This window comes from Manduca sexta, chromosome 5 (assembly GCF_014839805.1).
Source record: "Manduca sexta isolate Smith_Timp_Sample1 chromosome 5, JHU_Msex_v1.0, whole genome shotgun sequence".
In the NCBI taxonomy this organism is placed as follows: Eukaryota; Metazoa; Arthropoda; class Insecta; order Lepidoptera; family Sphingidae; genus Manduca; species Manduca sexta.
In genome coordinates, this window is record NC_051119.1 from 4,949,728 (window position 1) to 4,973,413 (window position 23,686).

The 23,686-nt window shown below is 43.7% G+C and overlaps 2 protein-coding genes across 3 annotated transcripts in view; one reads left to right on the plus strand and one right to left on the minus strand.

Moving 5' to 3' along the window:
* LOC115449904 overlaps positions 1 to 23,686 on the minus strand; it is a 149,700-nt gene that overhangs the window by 10,573 nt on the left and 115,441 nt on the right. Inside the window, exons 14-21 of one of the 2 annotated variants that reach the window (XM_037443045.1) lie at positions 23,586 to 23,685; positions 23,058 to 23,149; positions 8,221 to 8,338; positions 5,652 to 5,843; positions 5,011 to 5,117; positions 4,368 to 4,464; positions 3,554 to 3,723; positions 2,277 to 2,439 (exon numbers count right to left, since the gene is read on the minus strand). In XM_037443045.1, coding sequence (XP_037298942.1) covers positions 2,277 to 2,439; positions 3,554 to 3,723; positions 4,368 to 4,464; positions 5,011 to 5,117; positions 5,652 to 5,843; positions 8,221 to 8,338; positions 23,058 to 23,149; positions 23,586 to 23,685 — 1,039 coding nt within the window. The remainder of the gene's footprint in view (positions 1 to 2,276; positions 2,440 to 3,553; positions 3,724 to 4,367; positions 4,465 to 5,010; positions 5,118 to 5,651; positions 5,844 to 8,220; positions 8,339 to 23,057; positions 23,150 to 23,585; position 23,686) is intronic. The other variant, XM_037443049.1, reaches the window with a different exon arrangement.
* Positions 11,493 to 18,249, plus strand: LOC115449913. The gene is made up of 5 exons (XM_037443065.1): positions 11,493 to 11,597; positions 14,703 to 14,735; positions 15,549 to 15,741; positions 16,521 to 16,660; positions 18,114 to 18,249. Exons 1-5 carry the CDS (start codon positions 11,569 to 11,571, stop codon positions 18,190 to 18,192), a joined length of 474 nt encoding a protein of 157 aa, XP_037298962.1. The 5' UTR covers positions 11,493 to 11,568; the 3' UTR covers positions 18,193 to 18,249.

Genomic DNA, 23,686 nt, shown 5'->3' on the forward strand with positions numbered 1-23,686 from the left:
ATATGGAACACGAACGGAGAAGTCCCTAATTCGAACCTTAGGTCATCCACAAATGTATGTAACGTATGTAACACTATTCACCCATCACTGGATCTTACAAAGGTAATGTACGTCAGGCAGGCGATCGGTCGTAAAAACTCAGTCAAATGTTTTTCTTTAAGAAGTGCTACCTTCCTTATCTTTAAGAAGGTTAAATCGCCGCCTTAGATCATGATTTTGTCGCGTTGTTATGGAGGGAAATGGACAATTAATATTTTCGACACCTCCCTATCTTTCTATTTGATTGATTCTGTTGCGGGATAATGAAAAAATTATTTTCCCTGAGACTCCCCGAGCTTCACTGCTCGGTGTCATAAAATGCGTTCCACTGCTTATCCTGGCTTACAGGAGTTGTGGTAGGTGTGAAGGCGGGAAAGGCTTTCATATTTAAAGAAAAGATATTAGAAGCATGATATACAGTTAGGTTTCTCTCCCAGCTCCGCTTACACCTGTCTCGGAATAGAATTTCCACAATACACTCATATTAGTAATCGATTACTAATTGAAATTATTCACATACCTAACCCGCATGAGTAACAAGGATATTTTACAAAGAAATGGCAGAGCAATATGATTAACCATATTGTTACGCGCCGCTATCCTAGCCGATGACATCGGGCGTTTCCGGAAGTATTCGGCTGCGCGGGAAAACTGGCAGAAGAGAAGATATGTCACGCGGCGACTATTCTATTATTCTCTCTGGTTGGACGTTGTCAAAAATGTCTAAAATTGTATTCTGTAATTATTTTGTTAATATAATGTTCACTGTAAAAAGAGCGTTTAACAATATATGATTTTGTAAGATCACGTCTTTATTAGCCAGTGAAAGGGGGGGGGGGGGTGCCATTACCCTGGGGCCCTGCACTTCATCCAACAAAGCATCTACTATACATATTGTCAAACGGGAATGTGTTTTTTTATGATCACACAGAGGTAAAAGTTAGTATGTACTAATTCGAATTAACGTCTTTGCTAAGAAAATCACACTAAAATTAATTAAATCAATTGGGCTTACTTTTTTTTATTTATCTTGTCCAAATCTTAATACAAAAACAATTATAAAAATAAATAACAAAAAAAAACAGTCAATAACGATCGAAAAATGAATCACATTGAGCCATTTGATCGGCTATGAGCTCACCGCCAGCTGCTACGGCACAGAGGTGCGAGCGAGATAGCGAATAACACAACGGGTGTTTATTCGCAAGTGCAAGCGAGACGACGAGAAAACCTCAAATTACGTAATCATCGCTTATCAATACTTGCAAATAAGGTGCCGCCTTTATTGCACCATAATTTATACCTTCAACTGATTTCGAATAGGGCAACACCAGAGTTTCTTGCCCGTTCTTCTCTGGTGAGAACTGATTTCCGAACTGGTGGTAGAATTAATCTTGAGGGAATCTAAATAATGTATAACATTTTACAGGTTCAAATAAATTATTTCATTTCATGCTTTGAAGTGGCGATAGCCGGGTTGGTTATGGAACGGACCGCTGAGACGAATATCCACAAGTTCAAAACCCAAGGGCACACACCTCTGACTTTTCTAAAAACATGTGTGCATTATTTGTGAATTCTCGCTTGCTGTAACGGTGAAGGAAAACATCGTGAGAAAATCTGCATACCCTGGATGTAACCTATAAGAATTTTGAGGGTGTGTGAAGTTTACGTAATCTCACTAAGGCCTAATCCCTCTCAGTGGTAAAGGAAGCCCGTCCCAAGCAGTGGGACAGTATAATACTGGACTGATACTATTGTTCATATTTTTAATTTGTTTTTACCCGTTAGTATTACCTAATATTTCTAGGCTTACTATAAGTAGGAAAGTTTATGAATGTTTAGATGTTTGTAAGAAATAAACGCAGGCAACCCTAAACGGATTTGATTGAAATGTGCCATGTCGATAGATGACATCCTGGGTTAGCATATATCATACTAGCCCAAGATGCGGATGCGTACAGGCTGGATGCAGACCGATTTCAATAGGTCGATCTGGAAATCTTTGAGGGAGGTCCATGTTCAACAGTGGACATGCTGCAGCTGATAATGATGAAACTATCCCAAGAATTTGGTCTTGTAAGATTTTTTTTTACTTTTTCATTAGACTTTTTAAATGGCTGTTTCTTTTTGGTCTGCTAGCGGGAAAGGCTTTCCACGCGGGCAACACTTCATAAATGTACACAATCAACTAAAATATTAAACTATATATTTTTTTATTTCAAAATCAATCTTACCTGCACCGACATCTCTGAAGAGGTCGCAGTTAGATGTGTTCAAGCTATTCTTCCTCGCGTTTTCAACGTATGAGACGATTCTGTGCCCTGCCTGCCCGTATATAGGGTTCAAATTCCCTGTACTGTTTATACTGGTCGATGATGGGAAGTTCGTCTTCGATTGCTGTTAAAAAGATTAAAAAACATAAATAAAACTAAAATTCAATTGTTAAACGAAAATATAGTACATAATAAAAATAGATTTTTAATTTGCATGTAAATGACTGATGACTAGGCAATTCTTAGAGGAATCCGGAGCTCGAATGCGCTGAAGATGGCCACTGTGAGTTTCATTGATATGCCCAATATCTACCATCTTCCTGGATGATTCAACGCTAGGCCGTAATTCTGATGATTTATGACGATCATGATGATATTGAAGGTGGAAATACATAAATCGTTGGAGAATAGAATTCCCAGTTTAATGGTATGAAACGAAATGAATCTTTCTAGCCGAATTTTCGGCCACGGCGGCCAATCTCAACGGAGATCAGCCAGGTAAGCAGGAGATATTATAGTATGTATGTAGTGCAGAAGTGTGTGCGCAATACACAGGTGCACACTCTGTTCCTTCACTCTTATAGTTCGGAGAGACGGCAATCCGACATGATCGGAGAAAGATTAGGCGCTGGACCAACGACTTTTCGTGTTTTCCGAGGCACGGGGGTATCACAACGACAACGCTCTGACTCCGAGCTTGGACTGAGTAATGTTTTAAGATGGAAAAACCCAGTCACAATCATTTTGGCCCGACTCGGGATTCGAACCCAGGACCTCAGCGCAGTAGTCGTAACCAAAGTAGTCACCAAGTTAATAATTTAAGAGTGTACTAACGCGTAGTTACTAAGTATAAGTGTGTACTAACGACAAAATGGCCCTTATGGAAGTGTCCCGAGTGGGCATGTTTGGGTATGCTAACGACAAAATAGCCTTTATGGAAGTGTCCCGAGTGGGCATGTTTGGGTATGCTAACGACAAAATAGCCCTTATGGAAGTGTCCCGCGTGGGCATGTTAGGGTGTACTAACGACAAAATAGCCTTTATGGAAGTGTCCCGAGTGGGCATGTTAGGGTGTACTAACGACAAAATAGCCTTTATGGAAGTGTCCCGAGTGGGCATGTTAGGGTGTACTAACGACAAAATAGCCTTTATGGAAGTGTCCCGAGTGGGCATGTTAGGGTGTACTAACGACAAAATGGCCCTTATGGAAGTGACCGTGGCGTTAATGGATGTGTTACCTGCAGGTTCTTGTTGGCGGCGGCGTGGAAGGTGGAGAGCGCGGGCTGCGCGGGCGGCGCGGCGGCCTGCAGCTGCTGCACGCTGCGCCGCACCAGGCCGGGCGACGCCGGCGTGTGCTTCAGCTCCGTCAGCTGCTTCACCGTCTCCGCCACGTTGATCGTCTGGTGGGCTGGGGGAGTACAAATCACCAAAAATGGGTAAAAAAAATATTTTTTCTACAAAAAAAACTTATTTTATATAAGTAAAAAAAATTGATTGTTTTTTTTTATAGAAAATAGTTTTTTCCTTCAGTTCTTGATATTAAAAAAAAAAAAAATAGGTAGAGATAACACTATTTCATAATCCAGCATATTAGGCTAGGGAAAAACTTTCTTCGCATTTTAATATGACAAATTAAGACTTATTTTCTTGCATAAATTGTAGTAAACAATTGTAATTAGTGTCGTCAAGGGATCGCGGGAAGTGCGCGCGCACCGCATTCATAATTCAAGATGGCGTCACGCGTGCTGTTTGTTTGTAAACTGATCGTTGTGTGGTGTAAAAGATGCCACGTGTAATATTTTACGTCTTGAGTAAAGGCGGGGTAGTTGATGGTCCTTCAATTAAAGAAATATCCGGATATGTGCGCGTTGCACTCATTCATGGAATTGTAAGTTGCTATCAAAAGTATAAGTGCATATATACGGTTCTAAATTTTTTTCAGATAAAAGTAACCGTATTTTTTTATATAAATTAGCCTTGAATTAAAAGAGCAATTAAAGAAATATCTGAACATCCAACACGGGGTGTAAACCAACTATCCTTAAAACTTACCATTGGCAGTTTCGTTATCAGGTTGCAGTAGGAAGGCGGGCGGCGGCGGCAGATTGTCCGCATCGGTCGGCGCCATCGACTGATTCTGTGTGGTACTCTGAAGATACAAAGAATAAATAAAAACCAGCAGTCACAATACGGAATTGCGCTCGTTCGTGTTAAATTAACCCCCTTATTCATAGACGTTATATATCTAAGCTCTATCTTTGCTGTGATTACAAGTCTGTTTCTCAGTGCTGATAGGATGGCAGCCTTCGCAGTGCGTAGACATAGGACCGTTGTGATTGGCTAATATTGAGATACAACTTGAATTCAGTTGGCTGTCAGATAAACAAAGCTGAACAAACACCAAGCTGTCAGATAAACAAAGCTGAGAAACAGACTTGTTATCACAGCAATTCTCCGTCCTTAGATAAATGACGTCTATGAATAAGGGGGATAGTCTACAATCCAGTGGTGAAGGCATTTTTAAGGCTCCCAATGCACCTTGATAAGTGGAGTTGGATCCAATAATATTTCGACTGACGAAAGAAACGATTACCTCCCGAAAGTCGACACAATTATGCCGAATTGCTATTAATGCAAGTATGCGGCTCAAAAATATGAAATTTGCAAAACAAGAATCGCCTTTATCCCAACCAACCTGCACATATGGCGGTCGCTGAGGCCTTGAGATTGACGACGAGCGTCGCACTGGCGGCGGCGGCTTGCCGAGCGAACTGGACGAGCCGCGACGAGACCACACGGTCGCTGAAAGAAGATCATAGATTAGCGTGTTCAAACAAACAAACAGACAAACTCTTCATCTTTATATGATAGTATAGATTATTGTTAAAGTATTTACTGGTATTGTTGGCAAATTCTGTTTGGATTTATGTATGAAAGTTCCTTAAATGCCACGGAAAGTTACGTGAAATCGATTTAGCCTGAGGAACTTGGCAATTATCAGATAATTAGAATACGTGGGTCCGCTGATGGTAAGTCATGAGTGGATAACATCGCTTATGAACCACCAATATGCAAATATATGTGATTTGCTAACGAGCAGAAATAGAAATTAGAAAGAGGAATTGGCTTTTTTTTGGCACGAAACGCAATAACATCTGGTGGACACTTTATTTATTTTCTTCGTATTTTGTTGTTTGTAGTTATATACTCGTGCCATTTATGTAGAGTGTAGACAAAACTATACACAACTTACCTTTTATTACGACAAAACGCTGCAAAAAAAGCTACCTACAAAAGCATACATTTCTATAAAAATGCTCTTTGGTACAAAAATACCTGTCATTGACAGCGGTCTTCGCTTGGGCACCGCTGGCTTCTTAGCTATCGTAGCGAACGCTGGCGCGTCGCTTGCCTCGTCTAGCGACCGCACGGCCTCTTCGAGACTCCCGAGCGAGACGGAGAAGGACTCGCGCGCCGCGGCGACTTGCGCTTCGCTGTCTCGTCGGAGCGTCACTATCTCGGACTCGACTGGCATGCGTTAACACAGTGCTGTTGATATACACCGACCTACTGCCGACTGGGTTTGTGCTCGAAGAATCGTTTCAAACAAATGAGTCTTTTTTTAGATGATGAAACGTTTTTTGAAAAATAATACTCAATTTACTTTTGCAAAAAATATCTAATATCATAGAGTTCTGTTTTAAATAAAATCTTTTATTGACAATGAAACATTAAAAAAGGAAGTAAATTAATATTTGTCCCACAACAAAAATTTTCAAATATTAAACTAAATCACTCCTATGGTTATTGTTATATAAGATAAGATCATTTCAGTTTAATTTTATGCCCAATAGGTGCTACACAGTAAAGATGTAAATTATATTATTAATGAAATGTTTACATCTTCAAACACTAAAGTGATAACAATGCCTATTGTATATTTTTCTTATTTTTTATAACCCAGAGTCAATTTGTAGACCGGTGTAAACCAAAAACAAACAAAAAAAACACAACGAAACATAGCAACATAAAATACAACTTACATAGATGCAAACTAAAAAAAAATACTCAGTCATTCCGTAAAAAAAGTGACGAATATTAAAAATTCGGTGTAGTATGTAGGTAGAAAGGCTGTCAATAATAAAATAGAAAAAAAACTATCTGTCTTTGATATGTGGCTGGTATAAGTAATACTAAATACGCGTATAAATTCACTCGGTATAATTTGTATTAATTATTTTTATCAGCAATGATTAATTAAAAATATAAACACGCCCTAACAAGGCCCTAAAGGAAAATAGTATTCCGTACACTCACATGCATCCTTAACATTGACATTTCATATGAAAGAGATGACTTATTCACACTACCACGAACAAAAAAGACAATTTGTCATTCACACGTGGCGTATGAAATCGTTCCAATATGGATCATTTTGAGTCATACAGTTTTTATTGCGAAAGTATAATTTTTTTAAACATTATTGTTAAGGAAAAACGAATATATTGGAATGCAATTGACATAAATCTTTTTAGCACTATTTTATCTCTGCTGTTGTTAATTTTCTAAATATTATGCAATATGCGTGACTAATCGTTTAATCTCAGAGAGATAGCACATCATTTTTTTTTCTTATTCAGGTTTTTTTTTATTTCTATTTCAAGTAATATAATAAATTATTGTTCGGTCCCCTATCTTAGACTGGATACTACTGCACCGGAGCGTATTCGTATAATTCCTCTACAGCGAGTCACAAAGTGGGGCAGGTGCCCACCCCCCCCCCTAGAGGTTCTAAAACTCTAATGAATTCACAAATTCCATTCCTAATATTCCGCACGCTCAATTACGCTCTGCCCTATGTTATTGTTAAAGCAGGGTAGAAGTATGGAGGAACATGTGCTCTCGACTTTACCTACAATTCATACTTTTTTAATTGTCCATATTAACTTGCAACCCCCATCTGGGCCCTTATTCTGTATGATAGTGTAAACGCGTAACGCAGCCGTGTCATGTTATCTTCGAGAAATGTGCGTGGAATGGTATTCTGTAAGCCAAATTTCTATAGTCCTAAACGTGACGCGTTGTGTTACGTACTTGTTACGCACTGTTAACATAACGTACGGGATAGAGAAAAAGGCCCCTGCTGGCGACGCTCTTGACTACAGCTATTTACTACTAAGTACTCATGGGAGCAGACTACGTTATAAAGGGCTCCGGTGTCGTTGAAAACAAAGTTGATGCAAAGCACCCATGACCACAGAGATTATAAAAACATAAATTTTAACGAATTTATTTATAATAAAATTATAACAGGCCGATGTGTGTACATTACGGATATTGAAAAACTAAATATGGAGGTCTTTATTAGAGCAACAGAAGCCAAAACAACGATTTTTAGACTTTGTCGGACTGTCTGTCTGTATGTTTGTACCCGCATCACGCAAACACTACTGCATGGAATTAAATGAAGTTTTCACCAATGTGTTACTAGAGGTCTCACTTAATATAAGACTCCATTTTATCTCGAGGAAATATAAAGTGGGACTTTAATCCCAGAAAATCTTTTTAAAAGCTAGTAATTATAAAAAAGAATTTAAGTATAAAATACGTCATCTTTTTATCCTAATGCCTGTCTACAAAATTAATGGTCATAAGCAGCCACAGCGAATATTTCGAATCTGATGCCTCTATAAGTACTTGAATCTTTCTACTATAAAGTCATCAATACAACTATTCATTAGGTACTATCCTTCTTAACAAACATCAAAAGCGTTGATAAAAAAAATGCACACTAACAAACAAAGCATCCAAACACATCTAATATACCTGCGACTTCACAACTACACTCACACGTACAAAACGTTCTATAATGGACTTTAAGTGAATGCTAATAATGTTCACTTACCGTCAGCGTGTTGGATGGCGTGCTGATGGGCGGAATCTTCCGCCGCGAACGCACCCTGACTGCCGTATCCGCTTGATGACTCCAGTGATGATTCACTCGCACTGCTCTCGGAACATACCTGAAATGAAGGTAGTTTTATTGCATAAACTAAGAAAATTAGTAGATAAGGAACTCGGCCCAACGAACTTGCTCAAACAAACAAACTCTTCAGTTTTATAAAACAAGTATATAGGTAGATAAATTAGTTTTTTTATGTTCATGAAGAAGTTAAGAATGTTTTAAGGTAAGTTATTTTTTTTATTTCATTTTATAAAAAAAAAAAAACATCTTTCAATCTGCAAGACATGTATTATCTGTCCGAGCAACGCAGCGCTGCGGCGTAAAGCTAAGATACTTTATTTATTTATCAATTAAGTATCACAAAAGCTTACAGTCGAAGTGCACCAAGACACTTGAGAGTGAAAAAAAACAAATACACAAAATAAAACAAAACGAAACAATAAAAATTATCAAGAAAAAACTACTTACATTCTACATTACGGGAACAGCTTATTAAATTTAAGAAAAATGCTTAAGTAACAAGTCCTGTCAACAAATATGATGCGAACTTCCAGATGTTTCTACGTTAATATTTCTATAGTTCTATACACATGCGACTCGCCGCAAGTCCTGGAAACTTCAAAGTTGTAGAAGAGGTGGGCATGGTAGGCAGCTGGAGGTCATAGCGATGGTCTTCAGCGAGTGCGTCATCTCGCCCACAACCAAAGACGTAAGACGGTTGAAGTACAGAAGTTCGAAACCGGACATATGGCATGACCAATGGCAGAGTAGACTAGAATATGGAATACTACAGTGATGGATATGTGTGGAGGGACAAAGGATGTAGTTACCAAAATTGAGAGGGGTATGCTAAGGTGATTTGAAGAGGATGGGTGAAAGACTGACAAAGAGGATGTGTAAGGAGAATGTGGTTGGAAGAGCCGTTAGGGGTCGACTTCACCGAACCTTTGAGTGTCAGATATCGGACATACTTAGTAAAGGCCAGGTCAAAAGTACCCAGAATCGGCGGTAATGCACGAAAAAATTTTATGAAGGTGGAGGAAACGAGAGACGTATGCCAGAATCGTGCAAAGTGGCAATCCACAGTCTCTGCCCACCCCTACGGGATAGAGGCGTGATACTATGAATGTAAATGGCAATCTAGTCACTAGAGCGTAGTTTAGTAACCCGGAAGTAACAGGTTGTCAAGATAAAGTTTACCAACACGTTATAACGTCTCGCGAACATCGTATATTGTATTATATTGTTACAATTGTTTCTGACGGTGTTATGTCAAACCTGTTCATTCTTCTCCCGAACAATGGTTTAATGCGCGGGGCTTTATTTACTTCTTTGCGTGTAGTACGATCGATCGGTTTTGATACTTTGATGTTAATTAGTTTTATGGGCTGCTTGGTCTAGCGACCAGTTCCTTCATTGACTGTAAACTTCAAAGTTACTTGTGGCAAAATTATGACGATTACTTTGTGCCAGCTCTTACGGGTTTTGATTTAACTGTTTTATTACTTTTATACGTAGGGAAGAAACAGGAAACAATTTTCTATAGTGTATGTAATAGGAGACGCTGAGCCGAATATAAAAAATCGTGCATAAATTTTCATGGGTTCGGTAATGCAATTTGTCCGAGGTGATTTTTTTTATTTGGCAAGCAATAGGCATACACACTTAACAGTGTGCCTAGGACCGCAACACACAAACCCCCCTATGCAGCGTGCATTCGGTATGGAGACCGAACGCACAATAATTGCGTCGGGTGAAGGTTTATCCGTGGTTAGAAGTCAGAAAACTAAACTTTTTCATTTCTGTTACATACGTAAAAACAAATTTTCTGTCAACGCCATATTGAAGTAAGGGTCAACAATGAAGGATGATAATAATACTAAACAAAAAATACGTAGTAAGACAAGCAATTCCTTCTAACAATGACGACAACAAGATGTTTCTTAGTAAATATTTTTGTTATTTCATATTCCACTTGTAAATAACGTGGAAGTAATAATAAACCTTATTGTTCTTTTCATGTTATGCAGAAATTTGTGTTTTGTATTTGTGTTTGTCGTAAAGCTGTTATTTTATTTGTTTGCCACTGAGGCAATCACACACACATACTCATGTTATATTAGGTTATGACTGCAGTGCTGAGGTCTCGGATTCGACCGCGGGGTCGCGTCAGATAAACTGTGGGTTTTGTTACTCAGTATAAAACCTGAAGTGTAAAATCCCTGCCCGATATGACGATAGCCCCCTAACCTTAAAATCCCTGCCCGATATGACAATAGCCCCATGACCTTAAAATCCCTGCCCGATATGACGATAGCCCCATGACCTTATCAGAATGTGAGACAGAACACGCACAGCGAAAAGTGGGTGCACCAGTTGCGCTTCTGCCTACACCTTCACGGATAAAAAGCGTGACTTTGTGTGTGATTAATCTTAAGTACTAATATAAATAAAAAATTTCATGACGTTTTGTTGTTTCTTATATGTAAACCGCTAAACGGTATTGAATAAAATTTGGGAAATAGATAAATACTTTGAATTAACATATTTTGGGCCACCCTCTATGCAGAAAAATACACTGTGGTATTATACAATGAGACAAACATCATGCAAGTATGAAAAAGTAACAGTTTTCTTCCAATAAAGGGGAGGCTGTGAGCGACACCTAGTAAAATATAAGTTTAACTAATATATACTTAATGAGACAGCCGAGCGAGAAGCCGAGAAGCGGCGATAGCCTAGTTGGTTGTGGAACGGACTGCCGAAACAAATGTCCGCGGGTTCAAATCCCAAGGGCACACACCTCTGACTTTTCTAAAAAAATATGTGTGTATTCTTTGTTGTCATCATCATTATCGCTTGCTATAACGGTGAAGGAAAACATCGTGAGGAAACCTGCATACCTGAGAAATTCCCTATAGGAATTTTCGAGGGTGTGCTAAGTCTACCAATCCGCACTGGGCCAGCGCGGTGGACTAAGGCCTAATCCCTCTCAGTAGTAGAGAAGGCCCGTGCCCAACAGTGGGACAGTATATATTACAGGGCTGATATTATTATTATAATAAGACAAGTTTTACACAGGTACGGAGAAGCGGGACTTTTCTTCCAAAAAGGCGAAGCTGTGAACGACACCAGTAAAACACAATTTTACCTAAACGATCAAAACCATTCAATCGGCGTACACCTGTGGATCGCGCGTCGGTACACGGTCGATATAATGTAGATTTAACGACGTGTTGCTAATCTCACGGCTCAGTGTAACAGTGCTTGTGAAGGTGTGCCTGTATAATGCTTCACGCAGCCATTATTAATTTCCTGTGAGTATTATGTGATGGTTTGTTGAAAATATTAACAGTTCGTTGACCCGCGAAGGTCAGCTGATAAAAAAAATACTTTCATTTTTTTTTTGGATCCCCAGTGCGTACAGAACAAAAGAAAGCAAACACTCAAATCAAACTACCCAGTTACACGCAACCATAACTAACATAAAATATGACATCGGACATAATTTACACTAAAGGTTTACAGAGTATTATTTAGGTAGGTATGCCAAAACAACTTATTTCGAAACAAACATAGGTAATGTTTGGGAATTTTTTGGGTGTTCAAGGCATATTAATGCGCCTTTCTGCTGGTGACCAGTGATCAATATTTTCATATAATAAAAAAAAAACATTTGTTGCTAATTTTATAAGAAAACAGTCCCGGTCATGTTATTCACGATACGAAAAACAAAATGAAATGTTGTTACTTCAGTTTGTTGTCAGACAGTAATATTATAATCGAGTTCAAATAATTCAAACAGTTTGCAAGCCAGTTCTACTACATAAAATAAAATATTAAGGAAAATACACATAGTCCATATAATTAATAATTCTCTAATAATTATTTTACCCCTAAACCCATAATGTATGACGTGCAAAATTGGACTTTGAATTTCTTATATAGATACTAGCGACCCGCCCCGGCTTCGCACGGGTGCAATGCTGATACTAAATACACTACAGAAAAACTGTGAACGTTGTATATAAAAACATAGCGGCCCGCTCTGGCTTCGCACGGGTATAACATAACACAATAACAGTATTTCTCTACTATTTAATGGATGTCATTCAGGGTCGTAGCTAGACTTGAATTTAAGGTAGGGCAGCTGTTTTTACAAGCAGGACGGAAATAAAAATGTTACTAGATCTGATCTGCTCAATCGATTTTTGGTTTCCTTAACTTGTGTAAGTGAGCAAAAAAAAAAAAAGGTAAATTAACTTACGTAATTTTTAAGCTAATATACACATTGTAACAAAATTCCCCTAAATCTCGAAAGAAGGTATTTCACCCCACAATACGAATAACTTACTATGGGACCAACTTCCAAATCGTAAAATAAAACCGCTGCTCCATATATATTCATTGAGTCGTAATGTACAATTTAGTTCATTATTAAGGTAGGGCATTAGCATTTTAAACCTTCCTCTTGAATCACTCTTTCTATTAAAAAAAAACCGCATCAAAATCCGTTGTGTAATTTTAAAGATTTAAGCATACATAGGGACAGAGAAAGCGACTTTTGTTTTATACTATGTAGTGATTATTGAATATTATCTTTAGATAGATATATGAAAATAAAATATAAATAAACTTAAACGGTGAACCAATTGCTAGTTTGATGATACAGCTTGATCAGAAAAAATAAATATCTTGTGCTTATTTGTGCGCCATTTTTGTTTATTCATTTCAAAGTTAGCGACGCCCATACAAAAAAAAAAATATTTTTCACCGCAACATGGCGACGTATTTCTTTATTTTGATCGGGCTAAAAATACGTATACCAAAATTTGATCTCCTTACTATTGACCTTACCCGACTACGACAAAACAAGGAAGCGTGATTTTAACACCCTATGTATCCATTTCATGTAACACTCTATCGTCATTTCCCCTGAACCGATTTTGACAAATGAAGTGTCTATTGATTCGTGTTTATTTGTGTTTTTTTTTCTATTCTACTCACTTGTTATAAGACCTACTTAATTGCCTTCTTGATAAATAAACAATAGTTTCATAACATTCCATTAAAAATGTACGTTTAATGGTAACATAACATTACATAAGCTATACCATTACTCGGCATTCTAGTGATTCATTGCATACCGACTACATGACCATAAATTAGAAAACCGAGTGCAATTTTTAATTAAACATGTACAGTCAGCCTCGAGAGCTGAACAAATTCAAAACTTCAAAACGCTTGTACACATTAATTTCAATCGATACATTCTTTTTTCTTTGTCTAAAATAAATTAAACCATTTGAAGTTTATTTTAGTGAAGAAAAAATGTTCATACGGCTACAAAAGTTTAAAGGTGAAATGAAATTATGTATTTGTTGAGCTACTTTTGTGGTTGACCGTACCTACATATAGGGTAACCATATCGATGGTTGAAATGCTAACTGACTTAAGCGACATTTTTTTTTTTGAAAATTTTTACCTATATTAAAAAACAATATATTTTTGTAGAGTCGTTTCCGTAGTATAATTTCAATTAGGGCATAGGTTTAAAGAATACAATCTAGTCTTAATGTAATTTAGTGCTTAAGTATTCTTTATAATGATTGTGATCTGTGTTATGCCTTTTGTTAAATAATTAAAAAAATATATATATAAAAAGGAGCTGATTTTAAATATGTATGAAACTTAGTGTCGGAAAAAATGTCGCTTAAGTCAATTAGCCTTTCAAGCGTCGGTATGACCGGCGTTTATCGTATTTGACAGTCATTTTAATTGGTAATGTGGAAAAATTATAACCGCCATTTTCAATAAACGATCCTAATCGCTTTTGTCGATCTATCTCAAAAATTGATCAATCAGTTTTTTTTGACATGATTACAAATGAGTTATTTTGATTGGTTTATCGGAATCGGATTGAAGATTGAGATTGGGATCGTTTATTAACAACAGAAAAAGGTTGAAACTCTAAATATTTCTTAATTTATATTCTTTTACCTTTGAGTTGGTGATATGTTTATACGTCATATTTCATACCTACTGTATTGACTTCGTTGGGTGTACTGTGATGTTAACTAAAATTACATTTCGTAACATTTAGTAATAGCTTTCGATTGCCACGTAAAATATAAACAATATTTAGTCATTTTAAACAAAAAAAAAATGTTTTTTAACCACTTGTTATTATTATATTTGCTATTTTTTTTTTATTTATCTATAAGGTTTTTTTTTTAAATCAGGCATTTTAGGTACCCTAGACAAAAAATCCTCCTTTTATAAGTTAAAATAACCATACCTACACGATATACATAATGTCATTTTTATAAAATTTGTCTTAAAACTCATAAAGTTTTTTACCACATATTTAAAAGGTTATATATCAAACCCAGCTTTAATCCTTTTGATTTATTTTTTCACAGACTTGCAATACACGTCCATATAAGTGTACAATGGTAAGTAAATATTAATTATTTCCAAATACTTAGTATTCATCATAACATTGAATGTAAACTAAAAACTTTTTCCTCTACAAACAATGCCTATATTAGGATATGTCAATTACAAAAAATAATTACCCATAATAACGCTTAGATGAGGCTATCTACTCAGTATAAGCCCGGAGTGTAAAATTTGTGCCCGATATGGCGATAGATTCGCCCCCCATTACGTCATTGGACGGAACACGCATGACGATAAAGGATGCCCTGGAAGCACCTCTGCCTACTTCGAGGTTAGATGGGTTTATAATATCATCATCATCAGCCCGTTGCAGTCCACTGCTGGACATAGGTCGCTCCCAAAGTACGCCACAGAGCCCGGTCTGCTGCTTTATGCATCCAATCCATAATGTGGTGGTACAACTAGTGGACCGAATAACACACCGCCATCTGGCAACGTCAATGGAACTGCAAGAAGATGGGTTTTAAAAAAAAGTTACTAGGTTAAAAAACCACGTGCTTATTATAAGTATGTACGAAATTGAAAGGGTCGAAAGGTTCTAGAGTGGAGGCCACCTACAGGCAAGCGAAATGTCGGACGCCCGCCTACAAGGTGGACGGACGACCTGGCTAAGGTCACAGGAAGTAGCTGGATGCAGGCCGCTTCCAACAGGTCGACGTGGAGATCCTTGGGGGAGGCCTCCTGTGGCTGAGATGATGATGATGAAATTGAGTGTCGCAAAAAAATGTCGCTTAAGTAAATTCAATTTTATTATAATATAATCTCCATCCAATTTATAATGTTTATTTACTTATTTCCCTTCGCAGCCCAATAGACGACCTGACAGACGCGAAAGCGGCCTACAAGTCCGGCGAGGTGCAACAGTCAACTTACCCCATCACGCTGGACAAGATCAAGGAGAAGATGCGCGACGCGGGCATCTTCGACTGGCAAGACCGCGGTCTTACCGACAGGGAGCGGAAGGAGCTTAGTAAACTGATGGACGCCGTTGAAATTATGGTAATTTTTTTTCGAGTAAGGCAAACTGTCTCCATTTGATGGTAAGTGTAGTAGGGCCCAGTTAGTGTCGGCTGACGAAAAATTATCCCTTGCCAGTTGACAAAATTATGCCGGCCTGTTCAAAACCGGACTGCACAATCCCAGAATGTGACACACTTACGTGTGGCACTATGTTTGTTTTAGCTTGTGCTCGGTAGTCGCTTTCCGAGTGGACACAAAATATATCCTAACATCAACAAATATAATAAGCGGCGATAGCCTAGTTGGGTGTGGAACGGACTGCTGAGACGAATGTCCGCAGGCTCAAATCCCAAGGGTACACACCTCTGACTTTTCTAAAAAATCATGTGTGTTTTCTTTATGAATTTATCGTTCGCTTTAACGGTGAAGGAAAACATCATGAGGAAACCTGCACATCCGAGGAGTTCTCTATAGGAATTTCGAAGGTGTGAAGTCTACCAATCCGCACTAGGCCAGCGTGGTGGACTAAGGCCTAATCCCTCTCAGTGGTAGAGGAGGCCCGTGCTCAGCAGTGGGACAGTATATAATACAGGGCTGATATTATTATTTATTATTATTTTTTTATCAACAAATATATAAGGCATCACGTTTTGTCACTTTTCCCGGATAAACATACAAACAAATACCCAATAATCAATAATAATAAATGCGTGTTTACTCCATCCATAGCGTAAAATCTTAAAAACAACTCTTATTTTTAACACAATAAAGTTTAAATCACGTTATATCAAGTCACACAACCCAAACATCTCTAACAGACAACATCACGCAACCGTCAGCCGCAGAACGTACAAAACATGTTCTCATCACTGCGCATGGTCGAACGGGTCGTGAAGAAACAACTCAAAGAGGGACAGATCTCGGAGACTTTGGCAGCCAAGTTCAATTGGGACAAGATGTAAGTATGTACTATACGTCTAGTATGTATACATGTATAAATAGGACTTATTCATTCGACTAAAAGGGGGCTATCGGGAGTCCTGACGGCGTAGCAGGGAAATATGCGGCATCATTTCGACAAATGGTGCCGAAAGACCTCTGAGTCCCAAATGAGATGCGTAGCGGCATTGTGCTAAGACGGTTCTGGCGAATTCGGCAGCACTCTCGCCCCTCTGGGACCGTTTTATGTGCACAGAAGCCAGCTACCACAGGTTTTAGTTGGTATGACTGTATAATTGGAGAAGGCCACTCATAATGTTGTCTAAGTCCGACATAATCATTGTTCCGCTATCCAGGTTCAAGAATGGCATCCATAACATGGATTTATACTGCGACAGAAAAAAACGTACTTATACATTGCTTAAATATAGACCACTCAATTTGTGCCGCTCTAAATGTCCAGTGTATGGGTGCCTATTTTGCTGGAGCAAAAAATTAGGTCCCAGATAGTAACTGTGCCGACTCTACATTAAAATAGGCCGCAGTCGCCACTAGACCGTGTGCCGCCCCATAAGCCGCTGTCGCCTATAGACCCCTATCGCCCCGAAGGCCGCAGTCGCCACTAGACCGTGTGCCGCCCCATAAGCCGCTGTCGCCTATAGACCCCTATCGCCCCGAAGGCCGCAGTCGCTACTAGACCGTGTGCCGCCCCATAAGCCGCTGTCGCCTATAGACCCCTATCGCCCCGAAGGCCGCAGTCGCCACTAGACCGTGTGCCGCCCCATAAGCCGCTGTCGCCTATAGACCCCTATCGCCCCGAAGGCCGCAGTCGCCACTAGACCGTGTGCCGCCCCATAAGCCGCTGTCGCCTATAGACCCCTATCGCCCCGAAGGCCGCAGTCGCCACTAGACCGTGTGCCGCCCCATAAGCCGCTGTCGCCTATAGACCCCTATCGCCCCGAAGGCCGCAGTCGCTACTAGACCGTGTGCCGCCCCATAAGCCGCTGTCGCCTATAGACCCCTATCGCCCCGAAGGCCGCAGTCGCCACTAGACCGTGTGCCGCCCCATAAGCCGCTGTCGCCTATAGACCCCTATCGCCCCGAAGGCCGCAGTCGCCACTAGACCGTGTGCCGCCCCATAAGCCGCTGTCGCCTATAGACCCCTATCGCCCCGAAGGCCGCAGTCGCCACTAGACCGTGTGCCGCCCCATAAGCCGCTGTCGCCTATAGACCCCTATCGCCCCGAAGGCCGCTGTCGCCTCTAGACCGTTGCCACCCCCTAATGCGCTGTCGCCACTTTTCAATCTCATATTTGTGTGTTAAAATAACCAAAACCACAATTCCACAATGGCCGTACTTTGACGTATTTATATAAATATGTAGCTAAAGCATAATCAACTTTAAACGATCAACATAAAGTCCATTTTGCATCAACCGCTAAGCACCATTGTAATATTATTTCCTTTTGACAGATCAACGCGTCAGAAACGAGGCAAGCCGATATACTATTTAGACAAAACGACCAACATGAGAATGTTTAATATTGATTAATTTTGTGTATAAAGTGATTTTTCATTAAGTTTTATTAATAAAATTATATAAGACGGGCGTGTTTGTTTTTTATGTACTCGTAAACTAACTTTTGCCTGTGGCCCCGCTCGCGTAAATATTATTTTCTGGCATAAAAAGTAGCCAGTATAACGGGATTTTAATCCTGGAAAAACTATCACGCGTGCAAAATCGCGAGCAAACTATGGTTCAACAACAATGACATTTATATGGGACCACACGGGAAGCAACAAGTTAAAGATAAAAAAAGAATCCTAGAAATCGATTCACCCAGTCCAGAGAGTTCTGAGATAGCAAACATAGAAAAAATGTCGCTTAATTGACTTAAGCGACATTTTACTTAAGCCTTTCAACTATCGATATGACCGGCGCTTACCGTATTTGACATTCATTTTGATTGGTACCTATTGGAGAAAAATTATAACCGCCATTTACAATAAACGATCCTAATCGCATTTTCGATTTATCTCAAAAAAGGACCAGTCAGAACAAAGTTTTTTTGACATGCTCACAAATTAGTGATTTTGATTGGTTCATTCTCAGAATCGGATTGAAGATTAAGATTGGGATTGTTTATTGGAAATGGCCGTTAGACCTAGTATATCCTGGATTCACATATCTATGGGCTATTTTTATACGGATAAAGTAACACCTGGTATATGACGATTCGCTATTGCACGCAAATTCTCTGTATGTGCTGCAATATTTCAATAAGTCTTCGCACATGCAACTCGCCGCAAATGTTGCAAGCTTCATTTCAAGTCAGATTATCGCGATTTTTTACGCGGTGAAACCTGCTTGCCAAGCTCCACAGCTGCAAGTTTTCGAGAAATTCTAGATTTGCCTAAGCGCCAAGAGTTGGAATTGTACCCCCCCCCCCCCCCGCCCCGCTGCGAGCGTACCTTCTCCTGGTGCGGGTGGTCGGCGTGGTGCGCGCGCGCGGCGGCGAGCGTGGCGAGCTCCGACATGTTCACGTACAGCATCTCTGTAACAACACGCGTTACTGTTGCGAGCGTACCTTCTCCTGGTGCGGGTGGTCGGCGTGGTGCGCGCGCGCGGCGGCGAGCGTGGCGAGCTCCGACATGTTCACGTACAGCATCTCTGTAACAACACGCGTTACTGTTGCGAGCGTACCTTCTCCCTGGTGCGGGTGGTCGGCGTGGTGCGCGCGCGCGGCGGCGAGCGTGGCGAGCTCCGACATGTTCACGTACAGCATCTCTGTAACAACACGCGTTACTGTTGCGAGCGTACCTTCTCCTGGTGCGGGTGGTCGGCGTGGTGCGCGCGCGCGGCGGCGAGCGTGGCGAGCTCCGACATGTTCACGTACAGCATCTCTGTAACAACACGCGTTACTGTTGCGAGCGTACCTTCTCCTGGTGCGGGTGGTCGGCGTGGTGCGCGCGCGCGGCGAGCGTGGCGAGCTCCGACATGTTCACGTACAGCATCTCTGTAACAACACGCGTTACTGTTGCGAGCGTACCTTCTCCTGGTGCGGGTGGTCGGCGTGGTGCGCGCGCGCGGCGGCGAGCGTGGCGAGCTCCGACATGTTCACGTACAGCATCTCTGTAACAACACGCGTTACTGTTGCGAGCGTACCTTCTCCTGGTGCGGGTGGTCGGCGTGGTGCGCGCGCGCGGCGGCGAGCGTGGCGAGCTCCGACATGTTCACGTACAGCATCTCTGTAACAACACGCGTTACTGTTGCGAGCGTACCTTCTCCTGGTGCGGGTGGTCGGCGTGGTGCGCGCGCGCGGCGGCGAGCGTGGCGAGCTCCGACATGTTCACGTACAGCATCTCTGTAACAACACGCGTTACTGTTGCGAGCGTACCTTCTCCTGGTGCGGGTGGTCGGCGTGGTGCGCGCGCGCGGCGGCGAGCGTGGCGAGCTCCGACATGTTCACGTACAGCATCTCTGTAACAACACGCGTTACTGTTGCGAGCGTACCTTCTCCTGGTGCGGGTGGTCGGCGTGGTGCGCGCGCGCGGCGGCGAGCGTGGCGAGCTCCGACATGTTCACGTACAGCATCTCTGTAACAACACGCGTTACTGTTGCGAGCGTACCTTCTCCTGGTGCGGGTGGTCGGCGTGGTGCGCGCGCGCGGCGGCGAGCGTGGCGAGCTCCGACATGTTCACGTACAGCATCTCTGTAACAACACGCGTTACTGTTGCGAGCGTACCTTCTCCTGGTGCGGGTGGTCGGCGTGGTGCGCGCGCGCGGCGGCGAGCGTGGCGAGCTCCGACATGTTCACGTACAGCATCTCTGTAACAACACGCGTTACTGTTGCGAGCGTACCTTCTCCTGGTGCGGGTGGTCGGCGTGGTGCGCGCGCGCGGCGGCGAGCGTGGCGAGCTCCGACATGTTCACGTACAGCATCTCTGTAACAACACGCGTTACTGTTGCGAGCGTACCTTCTCCCTGGTGCGGGTGGTCGGCGTGGTGCGCGCGCGCGGCGGCGAGCGTGGCGAGCTCCGACATGTTCACGTACAGCATCTCTGTAACAACACGCGTTACTGTTGCGAGCGTACCTTCTCCTGGTGCGGGTGGTCGGCGTGGTGCGCGCGCGCGGCGGCGAGCGTGGCGAGCTCCGACATGTTCACGTACAGCATCTCTGTAACAACACGCGTTACTGTTGCGAGCGTACCTTCTCCTGGTGCGGGTGGTCGGCGTGGTGCGCGCGCGCGGCGGCGAGCGTGGCGAGCTCCGACATGTTCACGTACAGCATCTCTGTAACAACACGCGTTACTGTTGCGAGCGTACCTTCTCCTGGTGCGGGTGGTCGGCGTGGTGCGCGCGCGCGGCGGCGAGCGTGGCGAGCTCCGACATGTTCACGTACAGCATCTCTGTAACAACACGCGTTACTGTTGCGAGCGTACCTTCTCCTGGTGCGGGTGGTCGGCGTGGTGCGCGCGCGCGGCGGCGAGCGTGGCGAGCTCCGACATGTTCACGTACAGCATCTCTGTAACAACACGCGTTACTGTTGCGAGCGTACCTTCTCCTGGTGCGGGTGGTCGGCGTGGTGCGCGCGCGCGGCGGCGAGCGTGGCGAGCTCCGACATGTTCACGTACAGCATCTCTGTAACAACACGCGTTACTGTTGCGAGCGTACCTTCTCCTGGTGCGGGTGGTCGGCGTGGTGCTCTCGCGCGGCTGCGTGCGTGGCGAGCTCCGACATGTTCACGTACAGCATCTCTGTAACAACACGCGTTACTGTTGCGAGCGTACCTTCTCCTGGTGCGGGTGGTCGGCGTGGTGCGCGCGCGCGGCGGCGAGCGTGGCGAGCTCCGACATGTTCACGTACAGCATCTCTGTAACAACACGCGTTACTGTTGCGAGCGTACCTTCTCCTGGTGCGGGTGGTCGGCGTGGTGCGCGCGCGCGGCGGCGAGCGTGGCGAGCTCCGACATGTTCACGTACAGCATCTCTGTAACAACACGCGTTACTGTTGCGAGCGTACCTTCTCCTGGTGCGGGTGGTCGGCGTGGTGCGCGCGCGCGGCGGCGAGCGTGGCGAGCTCCGACATGTTCACGTACAGCATCTCTGTAACAACACGCGTTACTGTTGCGAGCGTACCTTCTCCTGGTGCGGGTGGTCGGCGTGGTGCGCGCGCGCGGCAGGCGAGCGTGGCGAGCTCCGACATGTTCACGTACAGCATCTCTGTAACAACACGCGTTACTGTTGCGAGCGTACCTTCTCCTGGTGCGGGTGGTCGGCGTGGTGCGCGCGCGCGGCGGCGAGCGTGGCGAGCTCCGACATGTTCACGTACAGCATCTCTGTAACAACACGCGTTACTGTTGCGAGCGTACCTTCTCCTGGTGCGGGTGGTCGGCGTGGTGCGCGCGCGCGGCGGTGAAGCGTGGCGAGCTCCGACATGTTCACGTACAGCATCTCTGTAACAACACGCGTTACTGTTGCGAGCGTACCTTCTCCTGGTGCGGGTGGTCGGCGTGGTGCGCGCGCGCGGCGGCGAGCGTGGCGAGCTCCGACATGTTCACGTACAGCATCTCTGTAACAACACGCGTTACTGTTGCGAGCGTACCTTCTCCTGGTGCGGGTGGTCGGCGTGGTGCGCGCGCGCGGCGGCGAGCGTGGCGAGCTCCGACATGTTCACGTACAGCATCTCTGTAACAACACGCGTTACTGTTGCGAGCGTACCTTCTCCTGGTGCGGGTGGTCGGCGTGGTGCGCGCGCGCGGCGGCGAGCGTGGCGAGCTCCGACATGTTCACGTACAGCATCTCTGTAACAACACGCGTTACTGTTGCGAGCGTACCTTCTCCTGGTGCGGGTGGTCGGCGTGGTGCGCGCGCGCGGCGGCGAGCGTGGCGAGCTCCGACATGTTCACGTACAGCATCTCTGTAACAACACGCGTTACTGTTGCGAGCGTACCTTCTCCTGGTGCGGGTGGTCGGCGTGGTGCGCGCGCGCGGCGGCGAGCGTGGCGAGCTCCGACATGTTCACGTACAGCATCTCTGTAACAACACGCGTTACTGTTGCGAGCGTACCTTCTCCTGGTGCGGGTGGTCGGCGTGGTGCGCGCGCGCGGCGGCGAGCGTGGCGAGCTCCGACATGTTCACGTACAGCATCTCTGTAACAACACGCGTTACTGTTGCGAGCGTACCTTCTCCTGGTGCGGGTGGTCGGCGTGGTGCGCGCGCGCGGCGGCGAGCGTGGCGAGCTCCGACATGTTCACGTACAGCATCTCTGTAACAACACGCGTTACTGTTGCGAGCGTACCTTCTCCTGGTGCGGGTGGTCGGCGTGGTGCGCGCGCGCGGCGGCGAGCGTGGCGAGCTCCGACATGTTCACGTACAGCATCTCTGTAACAACACGCGTTACTGTTGCGAGCGTACCTTCTCCTGGTGCGGGTGGTCGGCGTGGTGCGCGCGCGCGGCGGCGAGCGTGGCGAGCTCCGACATGTTCACGTACAGCGCCTGCGGCATCTCTGGAACAACACGAATTACTTTTAATGAATCCACAGTCGAGTACGGTCCGCCCGGATAGCGACCGCCGTGCACAACCTGTTAAAACCGGCCATAGTGACCCACGCAAGCGTGTCGCGCTCCGGGATCGGCCTGTGCGTATCCGGTTCCAACAGGCCGGCATAATTAACTGCCGAGGGGTAATCATATTTCGTAAGATATTTGTAAAATTAAACGCAGAAAAAACTGAATACATTTGAATAAAATTTAGCACAAAGATTGGCTACTTTTAATTTAACATATAGACCCCGGAAACCAACTACGCCAACGAGACATCACTACAAATAGCGTACGACTGAAAACTATATGTTTCGCTTAATTTTGATCGGTTTTTATTTTGGATCGATCTGCGGATAGTTATGAAGATCGTATAACAATGACGTCCGTATTGTGTAGTACCTTTGGTGAGGTGCGGTGGCAGTGAGGAGGGCTTGCTCGGTTTGAACTCGTGCTGCGTCGTCTTGGCCGGCACCGACGGACGCTCCAGCGACGAACATCTC